At 43.4% G+C, this 23,171-nt stretch overlaps 2 protein-coding genes across 2 annotated transcripts in view; one reads left to right on the top strand and one right to left on the bottom strand.

The window, feature by feature from the left end:
* LOC137536137 (glutathione S-transferase omega-1-like) overlaps positions 1-2,370 on the bottom strand; it is a 61,227-nt gene extending 58,857 nt beyond the window's left edge. The window contains exon 1 of the mRNA XM_068258205.1: positions 2,314-2,370. The gene's annotated coding sequence lies outside the window, so the exon portion shown is untranslated. The remainder of the gene's footprint in view (positions 1-2,313) is intronic.
* Positions 2,371-2,438: 68 nt separating this feature from the next.
* On the top strand, positions 2,439-21,450 carry LOC137536136 (glutathione S-transferase omega-1-like). The gene is made up of 7 exons (XM_068258204.1): positions 2,439-2,503; positions 2,587-2,671; positions 11,250-11,358; positions 14,567-14,789; positions 14,910-15,011; positions 19,643-19,749; positions 21,163-21,450. Exons 2-7 carry the CDS (start codon positions 2,641-2,643, stop codon positions 21,317-21,319), a joined length of 729 nt encoding a protein of 242 aa, XP_068114305.1. The 5' UTR covers positions 2,439-2,503; positions 2,587-2,640; the 3' UTR covers positions 21,320-21,450.
* Positions 21,451-23,171: the final 1,721 nt, after the last annotated feature.

Raw genomic sequence — 23,171 nt, 5'->3', positions numbered from 1 at the left:
TCTCCAGTAGAGGCATTCTAGGTTCGACTACAGGAGGGGATTGCCCTGGTAATGTTGGGGCCTGGAGTAAACGTACCGCTTCAGACAATTGGGTGATTTGTGTCTGTTGCGTATTGACCGTGGTAGTCAAAGCGTTCACGGCTGCGGTTAAGGCCTCGACTTGTGTACACAGAGCATCCATAGACATCTTGGTCTGCTGTTATGTAACAATGTGTCAGCAAGCCCACAAATATCTGATTATGGGGTGATCTGCAGTATCACCACTAATGCAGATATAGATGAACAAGTAATCAGTATTTTACTGATAGTAGATAAGCAGTATGCACACTAGCACAGAATCAGTACTTTAATGAGAGTGTGTTTCACAGGTGATTATGCACAGTAAACAGGAGTACTCCTATGCAATATCCCCCTGGCTGTGGGGACTATCACTGAGAGAGTGGTCGTACAGGCAAGGTCGGCAGCTGATCGGACAATAACAGTACAAAAACGTCAGGCTAATCAGAGTATTGGAAGCTAAGGTCGGCTACGGGTCGGGCAGATAAGGTACAGAGTCAGAAGGCACAAATCGGAGTCAGAGGTTCAGGCAGTAATTCGGCAACAGATCAGATAGCAAGGTACAGAATAAGGAGGCAGAAGAGTGGTCAGAAGAACGAGCAGAGAGTCATACACAATAAATCAACAATAATGTTCAGTTATAATTATAGCTATCAAAGGTCTGAGCGCTAACACGAAGTATTCGCAACAGCAGACAAGGAACAACTGACAGCCAGCTCCTTATATGCTGGGGATCACTCTGCAGAGGCACCCAGAACCCCAGCCAATCAGGAAGCTAGCTGGGGTCAGCTGACCGGTGAGTCAGCTGATTCCCCTTCTTCTGGCATAAAGGTCCTGCCGCTGGGAGCGTGCACGCGTAGCCCTTACCCTGTGTGCAGCCAAAGGACCTGGCCGTGGCATGCCGTGTGACTGCGTGGCGGGGACCGCCGCCAGCTGAGAGGCGGAAGCGGCGGACATGCCGCTCTCCGCCGTGGCGGTAACCCCGCCGCCTGTTACAAGGAGGAGCTAGGAAGGTCTCTCAGACAGTGCAGTGTGTGAGGGGAATTGCTGTTGCTGAGGTAACCAACACACCTGCAGGCTCTGAGGAGGAATTCAGCAGGGGGGAGAAGCACCACACAAATCATGTCTAGCCTGCACTCTGCAATCATGTCTAGCCTGCAATTCTACATCTGTAGAACTGTTATCAAGCACTTCTTAATCTGCGCCAGTTTAGGGATGGATTTGCACTTTTCTTAACTGTAGTGCAGCTCTAGAAATTCATGTTAAATTGCCACTATTACCTAGGATTTAAGAAGGTTCTTATTACTGTGCAGAACTGTTCTCCTTGCTGGTTAGAACAGATTAAGAAGAAAAAACTGTCTGTAATGCGTAGATAAATCTCCCCCTCTGTCTTATATTGTTTTGTGGGGAGATTTATGTGATAGGCCTTCTTTTTGGGGGAGGGGCTTACTCTCAAGTGAGGGGTAGATGCTATGTGTATGGGGAGGTGTGTGGTCTCTTACCGCACCTCCCTTGTGGCTGCATCTCCATCCGTTTCTTGTAACATCTCCAGTGTATGTGGCTACATACTATTGAAGCTGTAAGGGCACGAGCTGAAGCTGTACGCTAGGTTGGCTCTGCGCTGGCGCTCCCCTATTGTCATAATCAATGTGCGCCCGGCTGATGCATCCCTGGCACACATTGATTATGACAAGAGGGGAGTGCGGGCACAGAGCCGATCTAGCGTACTGCGTTCAGCATCCGCATGAGGGTCAAAGGATGCCCTCACAACTTTAATACTATGCCGCAGCATACACAGGAGAAGTTGCAAGGAACGAAGGGGGGCACAGCCACAAGGTAGGTACGGTAAGAGACCACACACCTCCCCATACACATAGCGTCCCATTTAAACTAGGTCTTATTTTCAGGGGATGGGTTATATTTCAAGCATGCTTGAAATATAAGGTAGGGCTTATTTTCGGGGTTGGTCTTATTTTAGGGGAAACGCGGTAGGCCTAATTCTGCTGTTCCACAGTGAATCAGCATTTTCTAACCTACGCTGAATGTCAAAACACTATGTAATGTATGAGTATGTAAACAGGAATCCTTTACTCAAATGACATATACAATAAAAACCTATGTGCTCTATCATTGCTGGCGAAAGTGAATATTCACGGTGAGTCCACTGCGTGTGCTGTATAAATAAAACATAACTTAAACCGTGTATAAGGTAATGTGCTGAGTCACGGCTCTAACATGAAAAATCATTCTCTTTACATTATATACTCCACCCTCAAGAACTCTGCATCCTCTGGTGTTTATTTAATCATTTCTGAGATACTGGGCCTTTTCTCTATATAGGTGCTGTTTGCTTTCAGTTTGTGTTTAGGGAGTGGCCTGGGCTGATAGCAGCAGGCTTATATACTGCAAGCAGATTGGCTTTCATTCACAGGCATCCACTCCTCTGGTAGGATGATCTGCACGCTGGTAAATAATGACCATACTGGAGCTTCATACCTAGAGTCTAATATCTCTCTCTAATCTCTCCAGGTTTCCTGCCAAACAGGTTCCTTCCTAGACAGCACTGAACATCCATACGCAGAGATGGCTGCCTCTCAGAAAAGTTTGTCTAAAGGTAGGTAGGTAGGTAATGTGGCTGAAGTTTAGATCCTTGCTGTCTGTAATATACTAATTTCTCCTATATGAGCAGAATTGTGCTCAGGACAGAAGTTTGCAATGACTGCCTAAGTTCTTAGTGTTGATTGCTGTTTGTAAACCATGTGCTTTCCGGAAGTGGGGTGATTCTTCAGCTGCTCAGCAATGCATGTTTAGTTTGTAATAGAAATTTCTTCATAAGATAGACTTGCAAAACCGCAATTGTTTGATTTTAGGGCCCGTCACCATTTGTGCCACGCGCAGCTGCTTTCGGTGACCTTTATAATGTGAAAATGCTAATGCATTATTTCAGTTTCATTATTAAGGTGCTTGTTAATACAATTTTAGTGAACTACCGACCTTATAATTGAGATTGGCTATTGTTGATAGTCCCAATCAACAACAAATGATCAGTGTTTCAGTTTTTTTCAACAATCTATTTTTTTGGATTGAAGCCATCTGAAATGATTGGATTTGGTTATAAGTTATATTCCATTTATGGGCCATGTTCACAGTGCTCATTTGCGTTGCAGAATAATTCTGCATGTCAACTCTCTGCTCATACAATTCTATGGGCCTGTTCACAGTAACGGATTGCGTTATTCTAACTCGCTGCATGCAGGCTTTGTATTTAAGTCTATGGCCAGTCTCCATTGCAGTTCAATCTCATTATAATGGGTGCATTATGCAACTGACCACTGTGAACCTAGCCTAAAGGTGGGTACACACATCAGATCAAAGTCTCTGTAAAATGAAAGATTACAGACCAATTTTACCCCCTTCCATGTAGTATGAGAGCATACTCTACACTGTCTATTCTATTGAGTTGAACTCCCCATCAGATAAAAATCTTTGCAAAGGTGGCCATACATGGTACAATTTTTTCAATTAGATAATTTAGTTCGATTATTCCATTAGATCGAATATAAAGATTTTTCTAGCATGTCCGATCATTTTTCCAGAAAAAACGGGATAATCGTTCGAATTTCTTGATCGAAAAAAAAAATATTTTCAATTTTCATTCAATTCGATCATTTAGATCGAATAAACGGGAAAATCGAACGTTTTTATTGTACCGTGTATGGCCACCACAAGATGCTGTACACATGCAAAAGTTCCTGCAAAATGCATTCATAGTCGATGATATCTGCAGATCTCATACACACCTTGTTTAACGGACATTCATCTGCAGATCAGATCCACCAGAATGGATCTTCGGATCTGCAGATGATTTTCTGACCCGCACATGAATGTCCGTTAAACAAGGTTTATATGAGATCTGCAGATATCATAGACGATGTATGCAATTTGCAGGATCTGATCTTTTGTAGATACTGATCTGTTGCAAGTGTACAGCATCTTTGTGTATAGCATCTTGCAAGGATTTGTATCTGAGGGGGAATTCAGCTTAATAGAATAGACAGTGTAGAGTATGCTCTCATACTACATGGAAGGGGGAAAATTGGTCTGTGATCTTTCATTTTCCAAAGACTTATCTGATGTACCCACCTTTATTCATTCCTCCCTATTGCAATTATCGGATTGAAAGGTCAATAGTTCGCTAAAATTGTATTATTAATGGGCAGTTCTTAAACTTTTATATAGATATAAAGCAAAGAACGGTATTTCAAACACAAACTGGGAGATATGAGTGTCAAACGTTATGCTAGTTGCTGGATTCGTACATGTAAAAACAATGAGAATCAAATGTTTTTGCCCTGTGTAAATACTTCTGCAGCAAGGTGGGAGTTTCTGGCCCGTCTCATGGCAACAGAATCTTAAACAGCGTGCCGTTGCCATGGTTGCAGAGCAGTGCAGTTTGTGCTTAGATAATTTTGGGAAATTCATAGCTGGCTGCAAACTGAAATAAAAAGTTAACTACTAGAAGAGTTTTGAACTGTGAATCCCTGGTCATGGTAACTTTTTTTTTTTATAATAAAAAATGTACTTTCGGAGCTCACTCCAACCTGAACTCTCGCAAATTCTTTCTGTTTTAAGAAAGCAAACTTTTGTTTTCCATACTAAAACAAAAATATCCTTCAAAGTACATCAGCTGTTGCATTTAATCTCTGAATAATACTTTATTATTTATTATTATGTGAACTTAATTTTGGACTTACAAGGGTTTCTGACATTTTGACAGCAATACCTACGTATATAACCACATCACTCTCTCTCTGTGGCAGGGTTCACACATATTGCAGAAAACTGAACCAATTTTCTTTGAGGTTTTTCTGCGTAGTGTGTTCCTACCCTCCAGGTATGCAAAAACGAAAACTGGAAAATGCTAATTTTAGAAGTGTTTCTCTATTAACTTTCATTGGATTTGTCAAAAGAGTTTTGCACTTTCACAAAATGCATGTGAAGTCTGAACTCTTCCTAAAGATAATTATGTTCTCATTGGATTGGAACTGTTAATTAAGTCTTCTGTAGAGATGATCAAGGAGAAGCTCATTTTTGTTGTGTGGATTTAAAGGGAACCAGAGAGGAACGGGGGGGGGGGGGGGGGGGTGAAAAAAGAAAAAGATTTTATACATACCTGGGGCTTCTTCCAGCCCCATAAGCCTGAATCGCTCCCACGCCGCCGTCCTCAGCTTCCTGGATCCGCCGGTACCGGGCCCGTCACTTCCGGCGGACGCGGCCAATTGTCCGCATCACAGGGGCTCCCTTCATACATGTACGCATGCGGCTGCGCAGTTAGCAGCCACATGCGTATCTGTATGGGGAGAGCACCCTGAGATGCGGAGAATTGGCCGCGTCCGCCGGCCGACTTGCCGACTCGCGGCAATGACGGGACCCGGTGGCGGCGGATCCAGGCAGCGGAGGACGGCGGCGTGGGAGCGATCCGTGCGTATGGGGCTGGAGGAAGCCCCAGGTATGTATATTGCATCCTCTCTGGTTCCCTTTAAATGCCATATAGGCCTGGAGCCCACTAAAGAGCTTTTCTGAGCGCTTTGTGACTTGAAAAGCTCTTGCTAAAGTAATGATCCCACTTGAGTGATGTGATTTTATAAAAATTCCCCCATAGCATGGCATTACCAAGAGCTTTTTCAAATCACTAGCGCTTAGAAAAGGATTCTAGTGGGTTTTAGCCCTGACACAGATTTTAGCTGGTCAAGTTTCAATTTGCATGCAAACTGCATTTAAATTTGCACCTCGATATAATCGGTCTCTGATTAATCACGTGTAGTATTCACTAGTCAACTGGCTGGTTCACACTGTAAGAGCTTTTTTGAGCGCTAGTGATTTTGAAAAGCTTTTGCTAATGCAATGCTATGGGGGATTTTTACAAAATCACATCGCTCCAGTGTGAAGCGTGCAAACAATCGCATTTTCAAGCACTTATCGACTGCATTGAAGCTCAAATGCTCACGAAATGGTGCCTGAGCCCGTTTTTGCGATTGGACAGAAAGCTCGCCGCTCATGTGAGAACACTCACATTGAGAATCATTACACAAGCAATTTTAAAAATCGCCAGCGATTATATAAAGGAAAAATTTTTTTTTTGCAAGTGCTCATAGTGTGAACTAGCTCTTACTGTTTAACCACTTAAGCCTGAAGGGTTGTTTATTTTTTGCATCTGAGCAACTTTCACCTTCCATTCATTTGCCAATAACTTTATCACTACGCATCACAATGAATTGATCTATATCTTGTTTATTCCGCCACCAATTAGGCTTTCTTTGGGGGATGCATTTTGCTAAGAATTCATTTATTCTCAATCCATTTTAATAGGAATATTAAGAAAGAAATGGAAAAAAATAATTATTTCTCCGTTTTTGGCCATTATAGTTTTTTTTATTTTTTTTTATTTGGGTAATTTTTGGTGTGGGTGGTAAACGGATAATTTTAATTGTAAAATGTATTTTGTTTAATAAAAAATAGATGTGGGTGTAGTTTTACTATTTGGCCACAGTCAATCCTGGAAGCGTGATTGTACGCTTCCAGGAAGTATTAGGTGGATGGGAAACTGTTAGCCTCTCAGAGAATGCGGTTTTTCTCTGTGTTACAGTCGGCTTTTCTGCGGGGGGGCTTCGATCAATGAATGGGATCTATAATCCCATTCATTGATGACTGGGCTGGCGGCGGGTGCGCAGCCCGCGGGAGTGCGCGCAGCCCAACTGGATGGGAATGTTCTTCCAGTTGGGCTTAAATGGTTAAAGGTACCCTGAGCAGTATCATAAAAAAGAAAACTGAACTTACCTGGGGCCTTCTCCAGCCCACCCTAGCCTGCATGGTCCCCACCATCCTCCTGGCCCCTTCTGTGGTCCCGCTGCTGGCTCCTGTAATGTGCCAAATTTGGGTGAAGTCGTGCTTGCTTGCCCCTGCTACGTACACAAAGCGTCATCAAGCCGGCCGCTGTAAGAGTCCTGCGCATGTGCGGTTCAGTCTGTAGAGAACTGCTCATGCGCAGGACTCTTACAGCAGCTGGCGTGTTGACGGAACTTGTATGCCGTGGGGGCGAGCACGTGCGACATTACCCGAAGTCGGCGCATTACCAGACCCGCCAGCAGTACACATACTATGTGCTATACATGCATAGTACTCCTATGTGTGTATTCTCACTGGAGCGTACTGAGCAGGCGCAAGATGGTCAGAGGGACAGGAGTGCGATCGTGGCCATGAAACTGAGCCTTGGCGGGGGACCGGATGATTGGTGAGGGACGGCCGTAGGGGACTGGTGGAAGCCCCAGGTAAGTCAAACCTTTTTTTTTTTTTTTTTTTTTTTTTTTTTTTGTAGTCGCTTCAGTTAAAGAGAAACTGTAACCAAGAATTGAACTTAATCCCAATCAGTAGCTGATACCCCCTTTCCCACGAGAAATCCTTTTTTACAAACAGATCATCAGGGGGCTCTGTATGGCTGATATTGTGGTGAAACTCCTCCCACAGTGTGATGTCAGGACCATGGTTCTGACATCACAATGCGGGAGCTTTGTTGCATTGTGGGAAATAAAAGCTGTTTCCAACTGCAAAAAAAAAGCAAGCAGCATCTCCTTCCACTAACATCACCTGCCAGCAGTAAAAATGTCACAATATGTCAGAATGTAAATCAGGGAGAGGAAAGATTTTAGAATGGGCAAACACTGACTAAATCATTTATACATAATTATTGTAAAAATGAAGCACTTTTTTATTACATTATTTTCACTGGAGTTCCTCTTTAAGGTTCTTTTTAATACCTGGCACACACCATGCAATTTCCCATCCAATCCACAAGTCAAATTGATGATTTTCGACAGATCTGATTTCCCATCGTTTTTCAGATCAATTTTGTACAGAAGTGATTGGAAAAGCAATCAGAATATTACTAAAAGTACTATTTTTCCAGATTCGGGACAAAGTCCTCCAGCACCCAAGGCTGAGACTCCAAAGTGCGCCCCTCCAGCCCTCCCACTCCAGCCATCACACACTGATTGCTATTCGACTAAGATGCACCCCAGTGCTCCCGACCCCCTCCAACAACTTAATCTCTAGCTATCTGGCGTGCAGTCACTGCCATGCATCCTCTTTTCTTATTTTTCTCTGCTTCAAACACAGTAGGGGAATGATAGCTGAGTGAGTTGTGCACCCCCTTCTACACAGCGCCCTGAGGCTGGAGCCTCTCTCGCCTCGGCCCGGGCCTGATTTTTTTTTTTTTTTTTTTTTACTACAATCTTTTGGAAATCTAGCAGTTCAAGAGGTTGCTGTCCACCCAATCAAATTAGCAGAATTTCCCTATGGACATTCACGCTGGCTAACATCAACTACCAGTGCTGTTTTAAAAAAATACACAAAATGTATGGCTACTAATTCAAGCAAAGAATGGACCACACTGCGGAACAAACACTTTAGCCGCTGATTGCCGGGGTCACACACACCTTCCAGTTGCAAAATAATGTAGACACATGGGAGCGTTAGTAGCCACAAGCATGTTGTGTCGGTCTGGCTACTGGCTTGGATTCTCATGCAGAGATGCCACAAATGCTTGCATCTAGCTGCATGCACTCTGCACATAAACAGGAATGGCTGGAAAGCAGTTAAGTGTGCTGTTGTCAGCCGTTTGTGTAAAAGAGCCCTTGGGCTAGGTTCCCACTTGTGCTGCATTACATGTGGCCAGGGGGAGCGGACTGTGTAGCGTCCACTCCAATGGTCTGCTGTGGTCAGGCTGAAGTGTTACCCCATAGGCTATATGGGTACCGCATCCTCCTGCCCAGGATTATCGTGGACTGCACAGAAGTGTGAATAGCACCTTAAAGAGAAACTCCGACCAAGAATTGAACTTTATCCCAATCAGTGGCTGATACCCCCTTTTACATGAGAAATCTATTCCTTTACACAAACAGACCATCAGGGGGTGCTGTATGACTGACATTGTGGTGAAACCCCTCCCACAAGAAACTCTGAGGACTGTGGTACTCCTGGCAGTTTCCTGTCTGTGAACCTTGTTGCATTGTGTAAAATGGTGGTTTACAGCTGTTTCCAACTGCCAAAAAAAGCAAGCAGCAGCTAATTCACCTGCCAGCAGTAAAAATGTCACCATGTGAAAAATGTCAGAATGTAAATTGGGGATTTAAAAGATTTTTACAATGGGCAAACATTGACTAAATCATTTATACATAAGCACTTTTTAATTACATTATTTTCACCAGAGTTCCTCTTTAACATTGTCTTCAACTTTAGCAAACGCTCAGGGCTGGAACTGACTATAGCGTTTTACTACTTTTTTTTTTTTAGCATTTAGGAAAATCGCTAGCGATTGAAAGTGATCCCTAAACACTGCTAATGTAACGGTATAGGACAGATTTCACTAGAGCGATTGCGATTAGGCAAATCACAGGACATGCAGCATTTTGGGAGCATTTCCATTATAGTATATTGTATAGAAGCAGGGAAATCACTCCCAAAATCGCTTGCAAAGCGCTACCACAAATCGCTAGCGGTTGAGATGGTGCTTTGTACTGGGTCCCAGGCCTATGTCTGCTACAGTGTTCCCCAACCTTGTCCTCCAGGCCCACCAACAGTGCATGTTTTGTGGAAATCCACAGAGGCAGTTAATCAGCTCTGCTGAGACACTAATTACCTTACCTGTGCATATTTGTGGTTTTCTGCAAAACATGTACTGTTGATGGGTCTTGAGGACAGGGTTGGGGAACTGTGTGCTATAATGAATATTAGGCTATTATGGCTGCATGTTATCTTGCTGGCATCTGGTTAGCTGTTTGGGAAGCTTATAAGGCCTTTTTCGGAAGGGAGGCTGAACTGGGCGCTTGCCGAGCAGTTCATTATCCCTTCTGCCACCTACCGGGGCAGTTTGGGTGAAATTTAAATGCTGAATTGCAGCTCTAGTAGTACCACGCATGTCAAGTGCTAACACGCGGCAGTGGTGTTACCCGGTGTCAGAGGCCTGCGACGTGTCTCGTCTAAGCGCAGCTGTGCTCAGGTCTGACTCTAGGTGGGGAGCCACCTGTCTTGTGCCGGTACAGATTGCTAGCAAGCACCTGGTCGGTGTAGGAGAGCAGCTAACTGGCGTGAATTCACCAGTTGCCCGTCTGAAAGAGGCCTAAAGGAGGCCATACACTTGTAGATTGCAAGCCACTGTGGCAAAAAAAGATGGATCTCTATCTCTGATCTGAATCTAAGGGCTCTACTCAGCACGTTTTCAGTAGCATGAAATTTATTGAAAATCGACCCGTAGCATTGCACTGCTCGATGCATTGCAATGCTATGGCCCGCTAGCAGGAGCTTCGGGTGGGCGTGGCTGTAGATTGATGGCCCATCAATCTACAGCCACGCCCACCCGAAGCTCCTGCTAGGGGCTGAAACTTGGGCACCGCTATGGGTGCCGTTGTAAACACTGTAAAATTGTGCCATGGCCGCCTGCAGTTCATAATACAATATTTATTGTATTCTCCACAATACGATAATATATCTATATAGATATAATCTCTAGTTTCCAGATATCAACCCAACCGCAATCTCAGACCTGCACACAAGCATCTTTTATCCTCCTCTACAATTACCTCCTCACATTCACGGGTACAAGACTTCACACGTGCCTCACCACTCCTCTGGAATGCCCTTCCACAGCACATCTGCCACTCTGCCACCTTTGAAATCTTTAAACACTCCCTCAAAGCCCACATTTTCCGACAAGCATATTCTTTCTTAGGCCATGCACCCTTCAACCTCACATCTACATTTACTCCTCACTAAATAACCTAATCACGCACTGCCTGTACATACACTGTATACTATTTCCCCCCCCCCCCCCCAACCTCTTGTTTCCGCCCCATTCCTTTAGATTGTAAGCTCGCAAGGGCAGGGCTCTCACCCTTTTGTGTCATGGAATGTTACTTTAATTGCTTGCACTCTGTTATACATTTATACATTTTAGTCGTCATGTTACATTTGCTATTGTAATCGCCTGTTCTGTATTTTGTACCAGTGTTCATATTTGATGTATATCATTGTCTGTATCATTATGTATCCCTTAGGGTTAGGTTTTGCTATAGAAAAAAATCTGTAAATTTTACCAATACTATTTTGTGAAAAATCCTGTCTTTTTGTTTTCATTTTAGGCAGTGCTCCCCCAGGACCAGTGCCAAATGGAGTTATTCGTGTGTACAGTATGAGATTCTGCCCCTACGCTCAGAGAGCAAGACTTGTCCTAATCGCTAAGGGAATCAAGTAAGAATTTATATAGGGAAAAGCATACATTATCCAATGTGAAATGGCATATAAAAACCCCAATACAAAAAATGCCTACAAGAGATCATTCACTTCAGTCCTTGGCCTAAAAGTGTACCCAGGGTGACATGTGACGTGATAAACATGTGTATGTAGAGTGCCAAACATTAATAACCAGGCTTATAACTTGTTTTAGTTTTCTGCCTGAAAGAGTCCGCATGGAAGTGACCGCTTCTGTCTAGTTGGTACCTTGCTGGAATATAGTACACATCCCTGACACGCAAATTACAGCCATGAAGGTTTTCCTGGCACAATACAAAATTTGAGAGCAGGGAGAGATAAAATACATGAACTATTGACCTTTTTCTAACTCTGGGACACTTAATAGGCTGCCACTGATTACAGACCGTCCAACATTCAATGCACTTTGTAAGTGTGTGTGTTTGTTTTATCTCTATCTCATACCCTGGGATAGTTACAAAAGTTATTTTTAGGAGGATAAACCTAATTGTTTGTCTACCCCTTGGGTTTACTTTTAAAGGGACACTGTGGTTAAAGCGATGTAATGGGCAGCTTTTTTTCTTTGTAAACTTTACAGGCAATTTCCTAGTTGTCCTGCTGATCCTTTGTCCAATGTGACAGACATAGTGTAAAGGGCCCTTGGAGTCAAACGCAGATGCACTGACAGTCCTGTGGAGGTATCTCGTTGATCACTGTATGGCGGAATCTGAGGCAGCAGTGCACTCGCCAGGATGATGTGCTCATTTACATTGGAAGTGAGGCATACTCTACGCACACGCACACACACGTCTCCATGATCTTTAGCTGTATGTAAACTGTATTAAAGGGAGTCTGAAGTACAATTATAAAACAGATACTTATCTAAGCAGAGGAAAGGCTCTTGGCCCTATAGAGTCTTCCTGTTCTCCTCCCGGTCTCCACGTTCCACCCGCTGGCTCCCCCCGTTAGCAGTTCACAACTGGTCGCGGACTGCTCTCTTCTGTCTTGGGTGGGCTTCCGAAGACAGGCTGCTCCGTACTGCACGAGCGTCCTCACTTGTGCGTGTGCAGTACAGTGCTGCCCGTCTTCGGGAGCCCAAGTGCTTCCGAAGTCTCCAGAGGCAGGAGATTTAAACCGAGGAGCCTGCAAGGGAACGGGAAGGCTCTATAGGACCCAGAGCTTTCTCTCTAGTTAGGTGAGTAGAGTATCTGATTTTTATTTTAAAGGAAATGTCCAGGCTTGTTTAAAAAAAAAAAAAAAAAAAAAGTGGGTCTTCCACCAGACTTTGGCAGCTATGTCCCACGCCGCAGCTCCGTTCTCAGCTGCCGGCCTGGGGTCCCTGCCGGGGCAGAGGCCTACCTTGCAAGGTTGTCCTCTACTGCGCCTGCACGAGCGCCACTGTCAATTAAGTCCATGTTGTCCGGAGTGTACTACGCAGGCGCAGAGGTCTACCTCTGGACTAGGAGCTAGCAGCAGAGCTGCGGTGTGAGACATGGCGGGTGCAGGAAGCCCAGAGTAAATAGATTTATTTTACGACCCTGAACATTACCTTTAAGCTTCAGATTCTCTTTTTTATAGCTTATGTGAGCTACAAATGTGCTATAAATAAAAGGTTCTCAACACCTGGCATATTTAGTTAAATGAAAGCCTAAATAACGGGTTAAAAAGCATTTATACAATATTGCTGGAGCACTCCTAACACATCGACAGTGATGTTACCCAGAACAGGGAGTACTTGGCAAACGCTGTCGCTAATAAAGTTCTTCATGCTACTATAATGCTGTGAAACCCTGCTATAACCTACCAGATCTGGATACAGGGCTGACTGTTAAAGGCTACATGGAAAGATTCACATGGCTCCACCCTCGGTGTGTTGCAATTCAGGCTAACGAAAGCATGCAATTATCTTCTGGTTTTGGTAGGAAATATTGTGCTTTCAGTAGATGCTTATAGGTTCCTTGTAGTGCACTACTGTCACAACACCTTCTGAGACGTTAATCGATCACCTAGTCATCTCCCAGCCTGAGATATAGATTACATAGGCAGGGAAGGTGGCACTCCAAGCGAGTTTGATATCGATTGGTTCAGCGTATGATGATGGAATGTAAAATGTTGGGTTTTATATGTTATGTCAGATATCCGCTGAGTTATGGCATACTCGGAGAAACTGACAATTCTGTCCCTCAGACAATAGGGGTGGACTTCAGCAGCCTGAGGTCAGATTGTTAAGGGTGGAGCAACCTCTCTTGTTACCATCCACACCCTCTGGCAGAGAAAGGGTTAAAACCGACTGACACTCAGCCTGGAGAGAGACCCCAGCCATCCTGTACCATCACGGATTTGGGCTGGATGATAAAAACATTAATACCCATTCCACAGAACTTTACAGAATTGGACTACATATCTTCTGGGGGACTTACCGCAGAGGACACGGTAACTTGACAAACTGCTCAGACTGTAATCAGCTATTTTCATATTGAACCCTTATTGTTTCTGTATCAATTTGTTTCTATTGCTATATTTTTTTCTGCATTATTTCTTTAAATAAACGATTAAAAAATCGTTCGTCTAAGTGCTGTTCTGAAACAAATCTCCGCCAAAAGAATTCACATCTTCAAAGAGAGACATGCTACCATAACTGTTTTGATATTAAATATTGTTAGTTTTGCTATCTCTAGAAAGGTTGTCAAATTAACCCTTTTTCCTACAGGATTTAGCTAGAGTTAGAATTAGCGCATTTGCACGCTTTTATTGCAGATTGGTGGCAGCGACCTGGCCTCTATATGAGAGCACAGATTGTATCGATTGTATATACAATCGAAATTGGTGGGTGACTGCGCATACGTCACAACTACACATATCATGTTTGATTACGGTCTCCACATAACTGGGTTTCTGCATATGACCTTGGAAAGAAGCCTACACAAAAAATGTAGAGTGCAGATAAACTCCATGCAAATGTGGTCAAACGGTGACATCTAAGTTGCAAGGCTAGTCATGTGATCACAGGGACAGGAAGCAAAAGAGAATTTCTAACCTGGACACCAATCGGAAAGAAAGGTGACAAAGTTTTAGCTAAAGCTTTGAAATCCATTTTGTCTGCAGAAATAAAGTCCATAATGTTGGTCATTGTTGTAACTGCAAGATTCTATCTAATCATGCAATCAAATGATCAGATCAGCAAACATGCCTTTTTTTTTTTCTTTAGACATGAAGTGGTGAACATCTACCTGCAGGACAAACCTGAATGGTTTTTTGAGAAGAGCCCCCTGGGGCTGGTACCATCCATTGAGACCTCTGATGGGAAGATAGTCTTTGATTCACCAATTGTTTGTGAATATCTGGATGAAGCCTTTCCTGGAGTGAAGTTGACCCCCTCTGACCCCTATAAAAAGGCCCAACAAAAGATGCTGCTGGAACAGTTCTCTGGGGTATGAAGGCATGCTAAGTTTTAAGAATTGAACATGAAGTAAAAATAAACGGATAAGATAAACAATAGTATCTGAAGATTTAATCCTAAATAGGAGTTTAATGAAAACTTTGTTTTTCAGATCACTGTTGTATTCTACAAAATTTTCTTAGCAAAGAAAAACAATGAAGATATAACTGAACACAAAGCTCAATTCTGGGAAAAGTTGCAAAAACTGGAAGAGGTAAACAGACCTTATCGGTCATTTTATTTGTAACTTTTACATGAATCATGCTCCATGTATTTTAAAGCACTACATTACCATATCATAACACGTTATGCCGCAATGCACCCGCTGCACTGGGAACATCGCATAGGTGGTGTATTGCAGTAAGCCACATTACAAAGCGGCCATTACACCACAAGGCAACGCATCACTATGAACGTGGCCTATACATTCTATAATGTCTTAGTTATGTAGATATGATTCATAAAATTTATGAAAAATGTTCTCTTCTGTTCTTGGACCTATCTTTACATTTGGCAGAATAGCCTGTTAGTGAAGTCATGAATAATGGTCATAGTTATATTGGTTCTGTTCTTGTTTCCAGCATGTATGGGCAGCTTCTCTGTTTTTTTTCCTTCCTACAGTTATTTCCTTACCTCTTTTCTTTGCTGCGGTGTGGACACTACATCCAGGCCACGCATCTCTCGACAGCTTAGTACTGTAGAAAAGTTAAGAGGCAATCTGTCTCCATCCATTCTCAGAATTCCCAATGTTAGTCTAGTTGAAGGGACCCAGTGGGAAAACTTCATAGACCAACTCCCAGCTCATGGCAATTTGGTCGTGATTACTTATTTGTAAGAAAGTGGGGACCCAGCGGTAAACACTATCCATGCCACCAACTGAAAGGTATAGTGAAGTTAAACGAGCTGAGATGGTAACCAAAGAGTGACATGCTCAAAGCCCAGTGTCTGAAGGGCAAGGTTCCTGGTGAGCAATATTAGTTCATTTTTCACGCTGGATCCCAGATTCCTTACAAATTGGTGGTCACAACCAAATTGCCGTGAGCAGAGAATGGCCATTGGTCTGAGGTTTCCTGCTGGGTCCCCTCAACTAGACTAGCACCAATACCCTGCAACACAGCCATAATTCTCTGTGCAGTAGCCACACCCCCTCCCAAAGTAAAGACCACTAGATCATAGAGATTGTAATAGCCATGCCATGTTTGTCCCTGAAGGTGAAGGCAATTCACACACCAAACCTTTCACCCACACAACCCTGTGACCCACTTAAACAAACAGTTTTTACTTACGGTTTCGGCTCACAGAACTATATATATTCCTGCTCATTGGCTAGTTCCCTACTTGCATTAAAGGCAGGGTTTAATGGGGGGGGATTTTGCTGAAGCAGGGGCTATATTCACTCAGCTACAGGACTCTAAGCTTGCTGAATCTGTGAGTTGCTAAATAGGTGGCTCTATACAAGTGGCATAGGCGTTAAATACAGGCGATGGAACACAGGCAGTTGGAACAATTAAAATGGGTGAGTGCCTTTGACTCTTTCACTGGTTATTCTACTGCCACATTTTATTTAAACAACTTTAAAACTGAGTCACTTTTTACTATGGCCTTCATATTAGGCAGTGCAGTGTACATCATGTGCAATGTACAAATGCCTAGAGCAGACGTTCAAAGGGTGTGTACTGTTCTCCTTCATGTGTGCATATTGTTGACTTAGTAACCTTGATCAGAGTGTTAAATAAACAGTGCGCAACACTGAGATCCCTTGACAATATGGAAAAGGTACTGGCTGGAGTTGGTGAAGTGCAGTCAGTGCTGCCAGGATAGGGAGGTTGGTTGCTGGGTCAAGAAAAAGGTACAAGCAAAGAACGGAGATTGCACACCATTGGTTCAGCAATGCAACTGTATTGGAGCAGACAGAGGTACACGCGCAATGTTTTGGGCGTTGTCCTTCCTCTGGTGCCCAAAACATGACGTGTGTGTACCTCTGTCAGCTCCAATACAGTTGTATTGCTAAACCATTGTTGTGCCGTCTCATGCTTGTATCCAGTGTATTGCAGGAGTGGTGTACTTGCTGGAGCCTGACACCAGTGAACAGGTCCTGGAAGAAGAGGCCAGTGTGGTGGAGTGAATGTGATTGTTTTGCTGATTCTGGGGTAGCAAGGCTGCAAGCAGGAAATGTTCTCTAGGAACCAGAGGACCAACTGCTGCAATGAGAATGGAAATGGGAGAGCAGCTAAGGCCAGGCAGGTGCTGGTGGTAGATGACTACAACCAAGTGGGCAGACAGTATAATTTGGGAAGGGACCACATATGGACTCCGAGATAAACCCCAGGCAAACATCTGTAAGTTGGTGTTTTGGGAAATACTACCAGTGCCACATGCTTCACCTGAAAGGCAGCAGGAGATTAGAGGGGTATAGAAGTGGTTGAGAAGTTGGTGTAGGAAGGGTGGGGGTTCTTGGCAGGAAATACTCTTTTGCCTGAAAAGATGTGTTTTTATAGGTAGCAGCACTGAAGACCCCCTGCCACATCCACTAACTCCCTAGTGTCACCACCGCACTACCCTGTAGAGTATAAGCTTGCAATGCCAAGACGCAGTACCTAAAGTAAATACAATTCTGGGATGCATACAATGGGAAATAATATCGGATGATGCTAGTATACAATTCCCTTTGTATTAATCACTTGTGAGATCACATCTGGAGTATGGGATACAGTTTGGGGCACTACACTATAGGAAGGACATTGATTCTTTACAACAGGTACAAAGAAGGGCAACAACTCATTCAGAGGGATGGAAGATCTCACTTGCTTAGAGATAATGAATAATCTGAACTGATTTATCTTGGGGGGGGGGGGAGAGAGCCAAGGGGGTGATCTGATTAACATGAATACATCAGAGGGCAATACAAAAGCTTGACAGACAAGCTTATTATCTCTAGGACAAGGGGACATTATCTGCATATGGAGGGGAAAAAAATTCTTTCTATTAAGAAAGGGGTGTGTGTGTGTGTTTTTTTGTTGTTGTTGTTGTTGTTTTTTTTTGGTTTAAAAATCTGGAATATCTTACCACATGAAGTAGTTATGGTAAATTCTATCTGTACATAGCAAGGAAATGAGCAGCGCTACTTAAAAACAGACTAGTGCCTACCTGCAAAAGAGTGCAAGCCCCACTTGTGGGGTCGAATACACACCGAGCATACACATGACCTGTCTACCACTGGAGGATGTTGGTTTCCTGTAACAGCTTGCATGCAACCTATTAAGTACTCATCCCTTCCACTGCAAAGAAGTCAATCCTCCATGGGAGGGGCCTAACACTAACTAAATCCTAACCTATGTATATGCATAGCCTGGGTGCGCTACCAAGTAAAATTGAAAAATCAAAAATTGCGCAAAAGGTGGATCAGCGCAACACCAGGCCGCCTCCGAATGGCCTCCAATCAGAGATGCGCTGAGCCCCACAAGTGGGGCTTGCACTCTTTTGCAGGTAGGCACTAGTCTGTTTTTACGTAGCGCTGCTTATTTCCTTGCTATGTACTAATTTAATTTGTTTTTGGTCAGCTGCTCCCACTTAACAGCCATGCTTTTGGTGTATATGCAGAGCTTCTGTTTGGGTTCAAGGTGCGTTTGTAGTTCCTGGGGGGGCTCAGCGCATCTCTGATTGGAGGCTATTCGGAGGCGGCCTGGTGTTGCGCTGATCCACCTTTTTGCTAAATTCTATCTGTATTAAAAGAGGGCTTGGATGTTTCCTTGCATTTCAAGGGCATCCACGGGTATTTTACTAGGCACCTCCTGGCGTGTTGATCCAGGGATTTTTATCTAACTGCCATCTGGATTCAGGAAGATTCCCCCCCCCCCCCCCTCTTTTTTTTTTTTCCTCTTTTTAAATTGCAAAGTGATAAAGTTAGATTTAACACACTTCAGTAGAGAGAAACACTTGGCACACAGCTGGTTAAGCGGGGGGTAAAGCTAGCTCCAATGAATCTGCAATGAGCTTCACCCGTGCAGCAGCACCCAATAGTCAGCTCACAGTCCAAGCATAGAGAAGTGCAGCAAACTTTTAAACAGTGCAGAGCACAAACTTAAATATAAAGCACACAAAAAGAGCGCTGTGCACCTTCCTCTTGAATGTTTTTATTCCATTTTTCAGCCAGCAGCCAGCATTAATGACATTGATAAACAGAACTCTCAAACCTGGATCGATGGGGGTGCCGAGGTGAGCGGGGAAGAGGTGACCAGGGGATATGTGGACGGCACTACAGCCGTTTCACGCCAGCTGGCACTTGTTCACGTGCGTGTGTCCAAAAAACCTGGACACACGCACGTAAACAAGCGCCAGCTGGCGTGAAACGGCTGTAGTGCCGTCCATACATCCCCTGGTCACCTCTTCCCCGCTCACCTCGGCACCCCCATCGATCCAGGTTTGACAGTTCTGTTTATCAATGTCATTAATGCTGGCTGCTGGCTGAAAATGGAATAAAAACATGCAAGAGGAAGGTGCACAGCGCTCTTTTTGTGTGCTTTAAAGTTTATTTTTAAGTAGGTGAAAAAGTACTATCAAAATTAGTATTTTCTTGCTTGCTGATGGTGTAAAAGGTATTTTACTGAAAAGTTGTGAAGATATCACTCAGGAGAAAAAAAGTTAGTGGCACATGGACCCTGGTATTAGAACTGGTAAAATTGATGTGCGCTACCAGGTGAAAATACCTGAAAGCTCCAAATCAAGCTCAATAGAACATCATTTTTTACAAATTTTTATGCAGAATAAAAGTAAGTTTTCTGGAACACCAATTTATATATCCTCTTGTGAAAACTGTATCTGCTTTCCCATTTGTTCTGACCTCAGGTGTTTGCCAAGCACAAGACCCGATACCTTGGTGGAGACTCAGTATTGATGGTTGATTACATGATCTGGCCTTGGTTTGAGAGGTTCTACCTTATTGACACTCAAGAGTAAGAGAAAACTGCATATGTTTCCTTGTTTATACTATTTTTGTTACCAATTATTATTACAGTTCTGCATTTATGTTGCATTGCTTTACTTTTCCGCAGTGCATTAACTACTTCAGCCCGCAGGATGTTTTCATCTTCAAGATGGAAGCAATTTTCACATTTCAGTGCTCCTCCCATTCATTTGCCAATAACCCATATCAGCACTTGACATGCTCTGGTGTTACCCGATGGCAGAGAACTGAGACATGTCGTACCTGAGCATGTCTGTGTCCGCACTCAGATATGACTCTGATTGGTGGGGTGGGAGGGTGGTATTGAGTCTGAAGAGAGGCCAAACAGACCTGTCTCCTAAAATGTATTACTGCTCCAATTTTGTGCTTTCTATCTCTGCAGCAGAATTTTTTTTTTCCTTGCTGTGTCTGGAATTTTATTTTTGTATTCCCTTGCCAGCAGCCTATCCCCAGCTGCCCCTCATCCTGTTGCTGAATTTATGTGATGTTGTTAAAGAGAACCAGAGATGAAGCACCCTCATGTATTTTATTACATTTATCAGTGGGAACATGACAGTAAACACCTACCCTGCTTTTAGTTTCATTGTTATCTGCTTAATTAGTCTATTAGCAACTGTGATAAGAATCCACCGACTATTCAGTCGAGGTTTGACCTGGAATCATTATAGCTGAGTCACTCTTCTGTGGAGTCCTTTCAAGCCCAAGCCTTCCCCCTCCTGGCTTAGATCTTCTGCTTTGCATACTGAGAGCTGTGATGACTGGGAGGGGCTGCTGCTCCTGAGAGAGAAGCTCTGTGGCTATAATATGATCCCTGTGTGCTCTGTGTGCACTAGATTCTCATAGGAATGAAACTGCAGTTATTATCAGTGACACTTCCTACAGGCAGATCATACCAAAATGAAAGCACATAGATGAAAGGCTGCATTTAGCCTAGATAGCAGCATAGTCTCATATAGCCTAGACAGCACATCCAGAACAACTCATATAACCCGGAAGGAGAAGGGATATGAGCCGGCGGCCATATTTGATTTTTCCTGGAGCAATAATGGATAAACAACACTAAAAAAGGCACACCAGAGCGGCAAAATTATCAGGTAGAGCATTTATTCTTTACAAGCTATCAACTGATATGTTTATTTTGTGTGAAACGTTCATCTCTGGTTCCCTATAAGGTTCCGCTAGTGTGCAGCTGACTTGGCTTGCACGTTTTTCTGCTTTCAAGAGCCCCCAATTTTTTTTTTAATTTTTTTTTTTATTACTGATTTAAAGATGCGTGAAAAAGACTAATGGGCATTTTATTTGTTCAGTTGTTTACATAAAAAAAGGTAGTTATAGCTACATAAAATCACTAAAAATATCCACATATGCCTTTCACTAAAGTGGTTATGGACTTGTCTTGTAGATTTCTGGAGAAGACTCCACACATCAAAGCATGGTATAACTTCATGTTGGAGGACCCAGCTGTGAAGGCCACATACTCGCCACCAGATGTCCTCTTGGGGTTTTTCAAACTCTACAGCCAGAATGATCCTGGAGCTGGAGATTTTGGCCTTGACTGAGATTACAGCTATTGATGCCTAAAAATGTCATCTGTATTTTGCCTTTTCTGCAATGATTATTCTGTTATTTCGTATTTTCGAAAGCACTGATTTTTCTCCAGCTAACATTATAAATATTCCTTACAAACTCAGGCTTGAGTCCTTGTCTTCCTCAACTCTTGAAGTGGAACATCTAGCGATCTGGCGGCCGTTCAATCATTAATATCGTATTGGATGATAATGGTGCTGCTACAAGCATGCCTAATCATTAATCAACCATTTTTGGTAACGATCAGACATGCTGGGAAAAGTCAGGCCGATGTGGTCAATCTGGTGCCAGGCATGGGATTTCATGAGTGACAAACTTGATGGCATCCCCGGGCGCTGTCCCTCCCCAAATGTTAAATGTACCCCCAGGTGCCTGTGCATCTAAATACTTGTTACACTTCCCCTCTAGTTTCCTCTGCTGTGTCCACCATACTTCCACATTAGGGTTCTTGCATATAACAGGTGGGGCACCTGTCTGACATCACATGTCCCACGTGCTATAATGCTGGAAGATACGTTTGGTGCCAATGAGGAAGTACCATGGACAGTGTGACAGGTGAAGCAGAAATACACAGGCACCGGGGGCGGGGGCACATTAAACAGTTGGGGGGGCCACGGCGGGGAGTGGAAAGGTGGTGTCGCATGACTGATTCCCAAAAGATTTCATGCTGAAATCAGTTGGGAATTGGCCTATAGTGTATGGGCTGGCAAGAGATCTCTGATCAGAGAGATCTTTCCCTTGGTCGAATCTGCCAATACATCCCTAGATGTACTGGCGCTTTCAGTCTGCCATTATGTATATCTGCAAGATTATTTTGGTGAGAATTCTGGCTCTTATCAGCGGATATTACTGAGACAGAAGCAGTAAGACAAAATATACAGTATATGCCTTGCATTAGAGACTTGTGGAGGCTGCCATCTTGACCTCTTTCCTTAAATTGTCAGTTTCCTGTGTGTTTTGCTGACCCTCTGCCTAGAATACTTGCTGATTCTCTTGAAGTAAATTATAGATCAGTTATTGTGATTCGACTGAACTGAATGCTTATTGCATGGAATATACTCAGAAGGCATTATACACTGTATTACAACTGGGAAATTAGAATAATTTTTTTAAGGAGTAAAAATGGCAGCCTCCATATTGCTCTAATCGAAGATGTACGCTAAGGGGTCTATTCATAAAAGGCTATGCGAAAGAAGAGAAAAATCTGGTCGGGAAAATACTGCATTTGGTATTAGACTTTTTGAGTGCTAATTCATAAACCTTTTCACAGCTGCAGTAGAAGTTCTGTAAGTTCCCGAAGTCCATTGACAAAAAGCTTTGTAACAGCATAAGAGAGTGGAGTGTCTCTGTGTTGTTAGTATTGTAATGCCGTAACTGCATGGAGCCGCATGTAAGAGGCATCCCAGACATCCGTTTAGATCAGGGGTCAGGAACCTTTTTGGCTGAGAGCCCTAAACGCCACATTTTAAAATGTATTTCCGTGAGAGCCATACAATATGTTCAAACTGAGACATTGCGCTATTGGCTTCCTTCTCCTGTCAGTCACAGTCACAGCTCTCACTGCTTGTGCGTCACGGCTCCCAGCACACTCTCTTCGCATAGATACTGCACTCTTTACACCACTTCAAAGCAGACGGTAATTTTGTGACTCTACCGCATGTTGTAGGCTTTATGAATCTGCATTTGTTGAGGTATTTACCGCACAAGTCAGTAATATCAGCTTTTCATTTGGTAACAGATTGGATGAATTGACATTTTCCTAAGTGCTCAGTAAAGTCAGCTGTTTTCTGCAGTAATGCTTTATGAATCGACCCCTAAGGCCTC

This window comes from Hyperolius riggenbachi, chromosome 10 (genome assembly GCF_040937935.1).
Source record: "Hyperolius riggenbachi isolate aHypRig1 chromosome 10, aHypRig1.pri, whole genome shotgun sequence".
In the NCBI taxonomy this organism is placed as follows: Eukaryota; Metazoa; Chordata; class Amphibia; order Anura; family Hyperoliidae; genus Hyperolius; species Hyperolius riggenbachi.
This window is presented reverse-complemented; position numbering and strand designations above follow the sequence as displayed.